Here is a 12,859-nt window from a genome sequence, read left to right as displayed (position 1 = left end):
CCTGCCGATGCAGGGGATACGGGTTCGTGCCCCGGTCTGGGAGGATCCCATATGCCGCGGAGCGGCTGGGCCCGTGGGCCATGGCCACTGGGCCTGCGCGTCCGGAGCCTGTGCTCCGCAACGGGAGAGACCACAACAGTGAGAGGCCCGCATACCACAAAAAGAAAAAAAAAAAAAAAAAAAAAAAAAACCAGCAGTGTTGGCTGTGTTGTCAAGACCAAGAAAAACAGACAGATGCTCAGGGATGTACTTTTTATTGGAAACCTTAAATACTCTTCAGACAGAACACAAGGTCTTCAATCAAGGCTCTCAGGAATGTGGCCTACAGAGAAAACTGCAATTTCTGGATTAGGAGCAAGGAGAGGGACAGCACGGAGGATGAGTGCTTAGTTTGCCAAAAAGACCCTCTCACGAGTGCTCTTCAGCCAGCTTATCAGCTTTTGCCACAGCTTCTTCAATGGGTCCCACCATATAGAAGGCCTGTTCTGGGAGATGGTCATATTCACCTACATGGAAAAAAATCCAACTGGTGAGAAGTGAAGGATATTATCAACTTTCTGCAGTGGGTACATACCTCACCACTTGAGGCCACCAGTCAGAATGTGATGAAATCGTGTCATCTTAGGTATCTTTTCTTAAACTTCCCTCACAAATCCAATTTACAAGACATGATGCTACAGTACAGCTTAAGAACAAATGGTCCATAGTCATATAACTCGGGTTCAAATTCTTGCTACTTTGGCTGTATGATATTGGGACTGGTTATTTTAAACTTTCCATGCTTCAAGTTTTCTAATTTGTAAAACAGGGTAATAATGCCTTCCTTATAAGGGTGCTGTAATTCACTTAGAAGAGTAGCTAGCATGAAAGCACTCGGTAAGTCTAAGTCTTACTCTCAGACATTGAGTATTTCCAAAGAAAACTGATGGGAAATAACTTACTTTTATATAAAAATTAGGCACAATATATTTATATATTGCTTGATGGTTCCTGGAATGGGAACACAGCACAGCAAGCATTCAAGGGATTTCAGTTTCTTTGCCATTTTATGTTCAGCCTTATACTTGAAATCTCACCTGCCAAAATCTGCTGGAATCCTTTGATGGTCTCCTTCAGGGGTACCAGCTTCCCCATATGACCGGTAAAGACCTCAGCCACCTGGAATGGCTGAGACAAGAAACGCTGTATCTTCCGTGCACGGGACACAGTTAGTTTGTCTTCCTCAGAAAGTTCATCCATACCCAGGATGGCAATGATGTCCTGAAGGGATTTGTAGTCCTATGAGAAAACAAGATTAAGAGAGGCCTAGTAAACATTTACATTCCTCTAATTTGGACAAAAACCTAAGGATTAACACAACTTTATATTCACAATGAGCTCTGTATACAGCATTTTAGCACTCTACTGCACTTCTTAACTGAAACAAATTAGTTACTTGGGGGTCATGAGGGCCCTCAGCTAAGATCAGTGTCTTGTTTCCCCTACTCCGAGTCTATTAGGTGGTGTTAGAAAATATTGGATTCCAAACATGGAGTACCTGGAAACTCAAGAGACCTCATTAACACTCACTAGGAACTGCTGGTCTCATCTTTCCTTGCTCTAAAGCAAATCACAAATCACCAGGAGAGATACGGTCCTAATACAGTCCCCAAATTCCCTCTACGACTTTATGGCCACTGATCTCACCTGCAGTACTCACCTGTAGGATCTTTTGTACCCCACGGGCAACATCATAATGCTCATTGCCAACAATGTTGGGATCCATGATGCGAGAGGTGGAGTCCAGAGGATCCACAGCTGGATAGATGCCCAGCTCAGCAATAGCACGGGACAGCACAGTGGTAGCATCCAAATGGGCAAAGGTAGTGGCAGGGGCAGGGTCAGTCAAGTCATCAGCAGGCACGTAGATAGCCTAAAGTCAAGAACCCATGAAGAGCAGCAGGAAGCCAAGTAATTCTACTTAAGCCGTCCCCTTTTCTGACCTCTCCTCATTATGTCACTCTTATCTTCTCAGCATTCAAGAGTCCACCTCAAAAAATGTGGATTCTTACCACCCCTAATAGTGGCTGAGTAAGCTTATAGATTATCTAGTCCCTCCAAGACGTGATGAAAGAATTTTCATTGTTATTCCTTTTGTTCTTCATCCTACTTTTTAACTCTATTGTAGTGATACCCACTTTAACAGTAAAAAACAAAAACAAAACCCCTTGCACTATTATACTAGTTCATCAGGAAAATGAACCATGAAAGTTAATAAAATTTAGATAAATTTCTAGATAATTTTTACTATATACCATCTACATACATTTGAAAATTTGTAGTAGTTAGTGTAGTCCATATTTAACGCTCAGTTTCCATGCAGCTTCAAACTCCCCTTCAGGATGGAAACCACTACTTTGTGATCTACATTTACATGTACACCTCCAATTAGTTTAGATGAGTGGTCTCTTAATCTTTTAGGGTCTTTAACATGCACACGCAGAATTTTACACATTATTTCAGGGAGCTCAGGTACCTACTTAAAAGCCTTTTGAGACATAAGTAACTAGATTTTGTACCTTTCTGTACATGCCTTTATACAAATTAGACCTTCATCCATTTAACTGTTCTCACCTGTACAGAGGTGATAGATCCCTTTTTGGTGGTAGTGATTCTTTCCTGCATGGTACCCATGTCAGTGGCCAGGGTAGGCTGATAACCCACAGCAGAAGGGATTCTGCCCAATAAAGCAGACACCTTTAAAAAAAAAAAAAAAAAAAAACAACTTTGGCCTTATCTGCATCATTCCACAGAAAGGTCAAATGAACCAGTTCTCTCAAGCTTTCTCTCTTACCTCTGAGCCAGCCTGGGTGAATCGAAAGATGTTATCAATAAACAGTAATACATCTTGACCTTCTTGGTCTCTGAAGTATTCAGCTACAGTCAGTCCAGTCAGAGCTACCCGGGCCCGAGCACCAGGCGGTTCATTCATTTGACCGTACACCAGCGCTACCTGCAGTAATTATACAAATTCAGAAATTGTGGCAGAGGAGTGGGAAAGCCATATACCCAAGGTCCCCAAATCAGAGAAACTACCGAAGAACCTTCCTCAGATGTCTATGTTTTTGTTCACAATTTTCCCTTTTAGAGATGTAGTTCAAAACAACATGAAAGGTAATTTCTTATAATTACTGAGGCAATATTCTTACAGTAGGAAGGAAATAAATTATAAATAAGTGAAAGGCACAAAATAGGGTAATCTGAGATATAAGAACCACCTTCAACTCCCCCCAAAGTTAGCTTTCAAATGATGGGTCTATGTACCAAAAACAAAGACTAGAAATATCAAAGAAAAAAACAAAATATACATTAGTGTATTAGAAGCTGGGGGAAAAACATTGACAAATTTCGTTTGTAGGTCCTGGGACAATAAAATGGAAATACAGAACATGGTTTCACCTAGCAATGCAGTCAACTGCAGCAGTTTCCTGGCACTAATTTGTGGACATCAATCAGCTCAGTGCTCACCTTGGAGGTGGCATCTTTTAAGTTGATAACACCAGACTCAATCATTTCATGGTATAAGTCATTGCCCTCACGAGTCCTCTCACCAACACCAGCAAACACAGAGTAACCACCATGGGCTTTGGCAACGTTGTTGATTAACTCCATGATCAGTACTGTCTTGCCAACTCCAGCACCACCAAAGAGCCCTAGGAGAGGTTGAGAAAAAAAGAATAAGAGTTCTGTTTCCAAATAAGCAAACTTCAAAAAAAATTTTTGTTTCTTTCCATCTTTTCCCTTCTCAGAAATGGCATCTGGCATCAGCAAACTCAGAAGAACAAAAGTCAGAAGCTACTCATCAGTGAGGGATAGATCTCAGTACCCACTCATAACACGGTAGGATTTTCCCCCACACATTAGGTTTAGAAAATATCTGCCCACCACTAACATACCAATTTTGCCACCCTTGGCATAGGGAGCCAGCAGATCCACAACCTTGATACCAGTAACCAGAATTTCCTGCTCAACACTCATCTCCACGAATTCAGGAGCCTCAGCATGAATAGCAGCAAATCTGTAAAGGTAGAAGATCAGTGTCTATTCATCTTATTAAACAGTTCCTCTCAATTCTCAAGCCTAACCCTTTACTCATAATCTCATCTCTTATGTAACACTCTAGACAAAACTGTCACCCACCATCAAGCCCAAATAGTCTGCAATAAAGGGGATTTCATCACCTCAGGAAGCAATAATCCCATCCCCTGACAACTTTAACTGTCATAAGGTTTTCCTTTTACAAAGCCCTAACTTAATAGCACTTCTTCACATACCAACATGAAATACAAAGGCCACTGGTATTAAAATGAACTGAAATAATCAACTTGAGCCCTAAGTAGCAGTTTGATTTTTTCTCTCTTTTTTTTACCATCAGAACTTCTGCATCATTAATTTTCTTCAGAAGAAGCTGCATTGTGTGGTTTTAATAAATGAATATATCGACATTTTAAGTATGCTCTGCAAGAAAATTCTGCTATAGTAGAGGCTGTCACCTTAATATATAAAACTGCTAGGAAAAACAGTTCCTTTCTGTGTAGATGCAACAAGAGGGGGATACTTACTGTTTGGTTTTTATGGGACCTCTCTCATCAATAGGTTCTCCAATGACGTTCATGATTCTACCCAAGGTCTCAGGGCCAACAGGAATTTTGATTGGTGCACCAGAATCCAGGACTTTCTGGCCTCTAACCAAGCCTTCTGTACCATCCATGGCAATGGTCCTTACTGTGCTCTCACCTGTCAGATAAGGCATTGCAGGGTTATACAGGACAAACTTCATGGCTTCATGATATTTAATGAAGTGTAACTGGCATTGAACACCTAAGTCAACCAAGACTCCTTCTCAGTATGTAAATGTGGCTTCAGCAAACTCAGAAGAACGAAAGTCATTTTGATAAAATCATCATAGAAGGAAGACAGCTTAGTTTTGGGGGATACTTCAGTCAAACAAGATCTTTACTATTCCTAACAAATTCTACTTACCCAAATGCTGGGCCACCTCCAAAACCAGCCTGGTCTCCCTGCCTTGCACTTCCAGGGCATTTAGGATGGGTGGCAGTCCCTCATCAAATTGGACGTCCACCACTGCACCAATGACTGCCACGATGCGCCCAGTGGCGGCGCCTGCCTTTGGCGACGGAGATGTTTGAGCGGCATAGTCTCTGGCTAACAGACAAAAAAGATATGGAAGAAGCTGGGGTTAGGACAGTTAAAGGTCAACGGAAACCCCGACTTAACTCACAAGCACTGGTGAATACAGCCCAGGCCCGACCTCCTTCCGCTTGCACGGAAGGCGGGTCCAGAGGGAGGGCCGCACTGGAAGCGGAGAAAGAGCCTGCACCATCTTCCCATCCTCCTGCACAAAACCCCATTATTCGAGAGCTCGGTGCCCCCATTCTACGGGAAGGTCAATGCACCTGCCTGCAATTTTCCGTCACACAGCGCCCCTCTTCCAAAATGAGACGGAATTAGATCGGTCCTGTTCTTGTTTTCCCGCCGTTAGAGGGCACGGCGCTGGCCCTGGCGTCCTTCTAGCACCACAGATCCCTTAGGCCCAAGCGACTATCGGCCCCAGGCTCAAGGTCATGGGACGGCAGAAACGAACCCAGCCCCTAGAGCAAGGCACTTACCAGGCTGCAGCGCTGCCGGAGCGGCCCGCAGTAAGAGCTGGACTTGAGGTAGCGGCGCTGAAGGGCTGAGTCCCCGCAAGGCCCCAGAGGCTGCCACACGACCCACGAGTCCCAACATGGCGGAGCCCGGGTGGCGACTGAGCGCTGCAGCAGTCTGGCCTCCAACTCCCCACAGTTGGGGGGCGAGGCCTACTCTACAGTGGGCATGGCCACTGGATGATCTTGTTGCTCATCACTCTCAGCACTGCTCCTATAGGCTAATTACCTCTCATCTTCTCAACCATTGGTCAAAATTGGTGCTAATCTGAATTGCTTTTTTTTATTGGACACTGTCTGGTTAGGTGCAACCCTCAGAGCCTCGAAACATAATTGGACAACAGGGATGTCAATTGGAGAGAGTACTTGGCGGAACTGCGTTTAGGAAAGGGACCGAGTTCCTGTGGGGAAGCACTTAGGCTGTATCTGGCTGTCCTTGAGCTCTCTCCTTAGACAGGACCTTGAGCTAGGTGACAGTCTCAAGGGCGGGGTTAGGGAAGTGGTAGTGTCGTGAAGCACCACTGGCTGACCTTGGCTAAGTCAGGATCCTTCTCTAGAGTCAAACGGTTTTTCTTTCTCATTAGCGAGATTGGAAGCTTTCAGATAATTCAGGTCAGGAATCCAGACAGAACTAAAGCTACAAAGAAACTCATGTAACCAGTCGTTTAACAAATGTGTGCTAGGCATTGAGGAGGCAAAGATAAATAAGACTTAGGACCTCACTTTTAAGGAAAGACAGATGAGTAAAAAATGCAATCAAATGTGATGGGTCCTGGTTAGTATAGGGTAAAATGTATGGAGGAAGAAGGAGGGGATAAATTTGGGTCATCTAGAAATGTAGGAGGAATTGTCTCTAAGTGGAGGAGGCTGATAGACTGGTCGCAAAACATCAGTAGAATTCCTAGGGTAAAGTAGGAAGGAAGAATATTCCAAGCACACATTTGCATTAAACAGCACGTTCCTTTTGTGGAACTGCAGGTGAGGAAGGTTAGAGGTGAGGAAGGGGAAAAAAAAGAGAGGATAGTAAAGAGATGAGTATAGAGAGAAGCCGGAACCAGTTCTCAGGGTTTTGGTTGGGAGCGGAGGCTGGGCAGTGGTAGGTGTGTGGTCCTTGAGCATGAAAAATGGTAAAATAAACAGGACATCCTTTTCTGTAGTATTGACTTTATTCAAGGTATTTGGGGGCAGGGTGGGGGAGACCCTTAACCTATTAGAACAAACATGGCTAAATGGAGTAGTTCAGCATGAAGCTAGTTCCCCAGACTTTTTCCGACGAGCACACATTAGTTCTCATTTTTCTGCGTGATAGTGAAAGTTTCCTGTTTGGTAGCAAGAACTATCAAAGAATTTAAAGGAGAAAGCAGGAATAGAAGAGAATGTTAAATTTGAAGTGTCTTTGGTAATCTTGCCTAGTAAGAGGGAAAGAACCCAAGAAAACAGCAACATGTATGGGGCAGGTAGAAAAAAATAAACTATGTAAGGAAGCAGCAGAGGAATAAGGAAAAGACCAAAGAACATAGTGTAAAAATCAAAAATAGAGAATGTTAAAGAGAAAGTGGTCAATAGTATAAATCACATAACCATTCTATAAAATAAGGGCTGTAAAGAACTGGGTTTGGCAACTAGGAATTCATTCCACGGTGATGTAGGGTCAAAGGTAATTTCAATGGATGCAGGATATACATTTTTTTTTGCAATTTGTGTTCTTCCCATTATGCTGGGCATCATCCCAGTTAATAGGGACCTATATATTTCACTTGCCTCCCTCAACTATTAGAGTTGAAGTTTCTATAGATAAGATAATTAAGAGTATTGCTACTGGAGCCATATTGTTTATTAAATTTTAAAAATATTTATTTCGCTGTGCTGGGCCTTAATTGCAGCACGCGGGAGTTTTTTGGTTGCAGAATGTGGGATTTACAGCATGTGAGCACTTAGTTGTGGCACGTGGGGTCTAGTTCCCTGACCAGGGATCAAACCCAGGCCCCCTGCATTGGGATCACAGAGCCTTAGCCACTGGACCACCAGGGAAGTCCCAGACTGGGTTTAAAATCTTGTTTTTGCCGCTTACTATATTGTCACTAAGTTTAAAATCTCTGTATATCACCTTCCTCATTATTAGATAATCTCATAGGGGCGTCTCAAAAATTAAGTAGATTAAAATGTGAAAAGAAGCATTTAGAACAATGTCTGGCGTCTGGCACATAGTTAGCACTGTATTTGTGTTGGCTAGTATTTTTACTTACTATTGACATAGTGTTAAGATCCTTTGGTTTTGTATCACCAATTTTGGTCGTGGCCAAAATTTTATTAACCGTCAAACATTTAAACTGACACTTAATCGAAGTTTCAAAGTGAAGATTTCGACCTAAATTTCCAGGTTAACTGAGGCTCATCACTTTTTGAAATGTTATTCACACATTTGCTTTTTAGCATATTATCAGGAAATTTAACTGTTCTTTGGGCAGCTGGGTTATCATTAAATCTTTATATCAAAATGCAATGCTAAATGCTTTCAATGTTACCGAGGCATATTTCTCCACTATGCTCAACTTTGTAAATTTTTGATTTTTCTAACTTCTTTGCTGTCAATGTTTGGCCCCAGCAACCTCAAATCCTCTTCTGAAATCAGATAACCTGCTAAATTTATAAGTAATACTGTCTAAAATAAACGTAAATAAACTTGATTAGCTTGGGTTGAGATAGGCCTTAACAGTATTTCTGAACAAATAATGTCACCTATTTTAGAGTTCTGACATGTTTTGGTCCTACTTCGTATTTCTTGATTCCCAGATAGTATTTCATGTAAAATACAAGTTACTTTCCATGGGACAACAGACCACAAAGACCTAATCTGGTTTCTTACCTGAAGTTAATTCCAAATGACTGACCCCACAATTCATGACTGAAAACCTTATGAATTTTATCTTAAGGTGAAGATTGCATTTTCCACCAACTCTTTTTGGCTGCGCCACTTGGCTTATAGGATCGTAGTTCTCTGACCAGGGATTGAACCCTCGGCAGTGAAAGCACAGAGTCCTAACCACTGGACCGCCAGGGAATTCCCTACCAACTCTTTATTTTACTGCCATCCATAATGGTCATGTCACACATTCTTTCAGTACTCTGGGAAATAGTAAAATGTCTTTGTCTCTACCGTATTTCTTGACAATCATCTTGGGTGATTTCAAATTCCAGGAAAATAATCCAATCAATACCCTAGCTTCAGAGTCCTTTAATCTCTTCAATTCCAACTAGTTTAACACTGACATTTCATGTAAGTATCCTACTCAAGTTCTACCTCAAAATTTCAATGTTCTTTTGTCAAACCACAATTTTGGTGTTTTTTTTTTAACACAAGTAATACATGAACAAATTCTAAGTATACAGGATTAGAATAAATCCTTTCACCACAACCCATATCTCATTCCCAGAAATAACCACTAAAAACGTTTTGCATATATCCATTACTTTCTATCCATTCCATGTACATAAAACATGTGCATTCCCAATTTTTAAAAACTTCAGTGGAAGCACACTACAGAAAACTTAAGTTTTCTGATCTTTATGTTTTGGAGAACTTTCTGTGTCAGTACATTTCACTTTATTGACTGCAGCTACACCTCATGCCATAAAAATATATAGTAACTTATTTACTCCATTAATGGTTATTTGGATTGTTTCAAATGGCTATTACATGCAGTACTGAATGAAAAAAAGGGTATGTTGTAAATATTTGAGTACACCATCTACTACTACCTTTAGATTCCTAGAAATAAAATGTTGGCATAAAATTATGTTCGTTTAATTTTTATTTATTTTTGGGCCGTGCCACAAGTCTTGTGGGATGTGCGATTTAGTTCTTCAACCAGGGATCCAACCCGGTACCTATGCAGTGAGAGTTCAGAATCCTAACCACAGGACTGCCAGGGAATTTCCTAAAATTATGTTCATTTAAATGAGATTCTGCCAAATGCCTTCTAAAACATTATGCTAATTTACCAGGTTCCCAGAATCCTTGCCAACTTTTTAAAAAAATGTGCCTAATACTAAATGTATGAAATTACTTCGTTGACTGAAGTTGCATTTCCCTAATTTCTAAGACAATACTTTATTGGTCATTTTTATTTCTCCAGTGAATTACCTATCTCTACCTTATGCCCATTCTTTTCTATTGGCTTGTCATGATTAGTGCTCTTCAAATGCTTTGTTCAATGTTGTAAATATTTTATTCAAGTGTGTCACTTACCTTTTAACCTAAGTTATCTTTTGATTTTTTTTTTTTTTTTTTTGGCCACACCATGCGGCTTATGGGATCTTAGTTCCCCGACCAGGGATTGAACCTGGGCCCTAAGCAGTGAGCATGCGGAGTCCTAACCACTTGGACAGCCAGGGGAACTCCTGACCCATGTTACTTTTTTTTTTTTTTTTTTTTTTTAAATTTTTTTTTGCTGTACGCGGGCCTCTCACTGCTGTGGCCTCTCCCGTTGCGGAGCACAGGCTCCGAACACACAGGCTCCGCGGCCATGGCTCGCGGGCCCAGCCGCTCCGCGGCATGTGGGATCTTCCGGGATCGGGGCACGAACCCGTGTCCCCTGCATCGGCAGGCGGACTCTCAACCACTGCGCCACCAGGGAAGCCCCCCATGTTACTTTTAATGTTAGATTTTTTTTTTTTTAACTTTCCTTTGTAGCTTTTACATTCTGTATCGTTCTTGGAGGATTTCCCCCTATCAATAAGAATTTGAAATTTTTTTTCAGTGAGTGGGCCAGGAACCACCAGCATCAGAATCACCTAGCTCTGCTTTATCTACGGTAATCACTAGCTATACGGGATTAAATTTAGTATAAAATTAAATATTCAGTTTTCAGTCACACTAGCCACATTCCAGATCCCTAACAGCTCTATGCGGCTGGCAGCTACTTTATCAGTCAATGGAGAGATACAGAACATTGCATCACAAAAAGTCACACTGGATGGAGCTGATACCGCAGCAGGACTAATTCAGAATCTTTTAGATCTGAAAGAGATGATGTCAAACTTCAGCACACATCAGAATCACCTAGAGGGCTTACGGCAGATCACTGGACTCCACTGTCTCAGTTCTGATTTAGGAGGTCTGTGCGGGTGCCCGAAATTTATGTATCTAACAGGTTCCTAGGGGAGACTCATGCTGGTAGCCGGGATCACACTTCAATCGTTGTCAAGTATCAGTTAAATTGCAAATTCCTGGGCCCCACATCACCTACTATATGAAAGCCTGAGGGTTGGGACTGATGAATCCATAGTTCCATGATTTTGATTGTCTGAGAAACACCAAGGTCTAGTTCTCTGGAAAAAACTAGAGCTATGAGGCTAATTAGTTGTGAGAACAAAAAAAAAAACCAATGGTTGAGGGAGGGAGGTATACTCCTCATGGAGGGTGTTAACTGTATTGGAAGCAGCTTTACAGCTATCACCCCTAAACTTGTGATGAGATACAGCCACAGGAATGGGGTGCTAAGGAGAGTATGGAAGTCAAGGTCACTGGATTTGAGGCTAAGAAATGTAAGCTAGAGTTCTGGATAGGTTCTTCACATAAACAATGAAGTTATGCAGGCTGACACTATAACTTGTAAGCTAATATTTGGCTTCCAGTTTAGAAAACATTGTGTTCAGAGCAAAGCATGACACGCAGTATATATACAAGTTATCACCAAATCCTATTTGACATATCTCTGGAACCTCTCTCCAATTCTCAATGCCAGAGCCTAAATTTACCCTTTTACATTTTACCATTTGAATTACTGCACTAACTTGTTTCCTTATGTCCAGGCCCACCTGCAAAACATTACCCATGCAAAATGTAGTAACGTATGTACTGAGTGTTCAACACTGTCATCAGGCTGGAGATTTAGTTATACATCTTTCACTCTCCTAGTAGAGGAAACTACCAACTAATAATCAAGTGCGGTTAATGTTTCAATTAAGTCCACAGCCCTTACAAGCCTACCAGGATAAAATAAATAATTTAGGAGTTAGAGTAGGCCTTAGACAAGGTACCTGCCTCCCCACTCTTTCCCAGCCTTTATGTTCTCAAGGTTGGTATAATGCTGGGTGAGCCATGCAGAAGAGCATTTGATGTCAGAATACAAATGAAGTTCATTATCACTCATTTCTTGTCAGAAGAATTCTTGCTAAATAGAAAAAATGAAAACTTGCACAAAACTGAATGGGTAAATAAAACCATGCTACTTGTAACAACTAATCACCCTTCCCCTCTTCCTTGGAGGTAATTTAACAGTTCAGGAAGTTGAATATAGCATCTTTATCACCACATGTCAAAAGAGATAAACTGTAAGAATAGATGCTGTCTCTCACTCAAACTTAAATACTCAGCAAATGATCCTCTCCCCAGTGACTCTCTTTTTAAAGCAAAAGTAATTACAGTTTAGATTTTCGATACAAGGCCAAATAAATAGTTCTCCTTCAGTTTTGGCCTGTCAACTCACTTTCTGGCATGAAGTACTTTAACTTAGAGGGACCAGACACCATTCATAAGACTTTGTACCTGACAGCAATAAGGGTTAATGAAATCCCATTCAAGTGTCTGAGCACAAAATAGGTTTTAAAGATTGTAAGAATCTTAAGAAACAGGATGAAATCAGAAACCCATCATGCTATACTTTCTTAATGCTATAGCCTAATGGCTGGCATTAAGCCAATCCTTAATGAATCTTTTAATTTCCAGAACTGACATACAAAAATATAGTTCTTTGAGAGAATAAAACTAAAAATAGAAGGGTTTTTAAAGTTTTTCCCTGAAGCTAAGCAGCACACTATCAGGCATACTGATACCTTTGGTATGCTCCTGAGAAAGGAGACCAAGCTTAAAGCAATTTTTTAGAAGTACGTAAGTCCAAACATACCTCCGAATGTGGAAAAACCTAAGGCTCTGAGGAAACTGCATTTCCTTAACAGGACCAGAACCCAAGTTATACTTCTGTAACACAACAAGACAGAGTTGACTGCCAAGTGTTATTATGCCCACGGCCCCCACAAAGTAAGATTTTCCTAGTTGTGGCATTTCAAGAAAATGGTCTTGAATATTATTTGGAACACTCATATACTTAACAAGGGAAGAAAAAAGGTTGTGTTTCCCCTTCTAAATCTAA

At 41.2% G+C, this 12,859-nt stretch overlaps 1 protein-coding gene and 2 non-coding genes across 3 annotated transcripts; all 3 read right to left on the bottom strand.

Annotated features, from left to right (window-relative positions):
• Window positions 1-238: 238 nt before the first annotated feature.
• ATP5F1B (ATP synthase F1 subunit beta) lies at window positions 239-5,821 on the bottom strand. The gene is made up of 10 exons (XM_060113404.1): window positions 5,670-5,821; window positions 5,023-5,205; window positions 4,602-4,776; window positions 3,936-4,057; window positions 3,508-3,692; window positions 2,834-2,992; window positions 2,614-2,736; window positions 1,700-1,912; window positions 1,077-1,278; window positions 239-506 (listed from the first exon to the last, which is right to left on the bottom strand). Exons 1-10 carry the CDS (start codon window positions 5,785-5,787, stop codon window positions 409-411), a joined length of 1,578 nt encoding a protein of 525 aa, XP_059969387.1. The 5' UTR covers window positions 5,788-5,821; the 3' UTR covers window positions 239-408.
• LOC132499632 (small nucleolar RNA SNORD59) lies at window positions 3,780-3,850 on the bottom strand. Its single transcript, XR_009533871.1, has one exon. It is a non-coding gene; the product is annotated as a small nucleolar RNA SNORD59 (small nucleolar RNA).
• Window positions 4,878-4,952, bottom strand: LOC132499631 (small nucleolar RNA SNORD59). Its single transcript, XR_009533870.1, has one exon. It is a non-coding gene; the product is annotated as a small nucleolar RNA SNORD59 (small nucleolar RNA).
• Window positions 5,822-12,859: the final 7,038 nt, after the last annotated feature.

The sequence above is a fragment of the Mesoplodon densirostris genome, chromosome 11 (genome assembly GCF_025265405.1).
Source record: "Mesoplodon densirostris isolate mMesDen1 chromosome 11, mMesDen1 primary haplotype, whole genome shotgun sequence".
In the NCBI taxonomy this organism is placed as follows: domain Eukaryota; kingdom Metazoa; phylum Chordata; class Mammalia; order Artiodactyla; family Ziphiidae; genus Mesoplodon; species Mesoplodon densirostris.
The sequence above is the reverse complement of the archived record's forward strand: the minus strand, read 5'-3'. Positions and strand labels throughout refer to the sequence as shown.

Bases quoted from the DNA above. Each gene is read 5' to 3' on its own strand.
- ATP5F1B (XM_060113404.1), bottom strand. From the start codon at position 5,787: ATGTTGGGACTCGTGGGTCGTGTGGCAGCCTCTGGGGCCTTGCGGGGA. The intron at 1,913-2,613 runs GTGAGAACAGTT...TCTTGACTTTAG, and splicing joins GATCTATCACCTCTGTACAG to GCTATCTACGTGCCTGCTGA. The intron at 507-1,076 runs GTGAGATTTCAA...TTTTCCATGTAG, and splicing joins ATTCCAGCAGATTTTGGCAG to GTGAATATGACCATCTCCCA.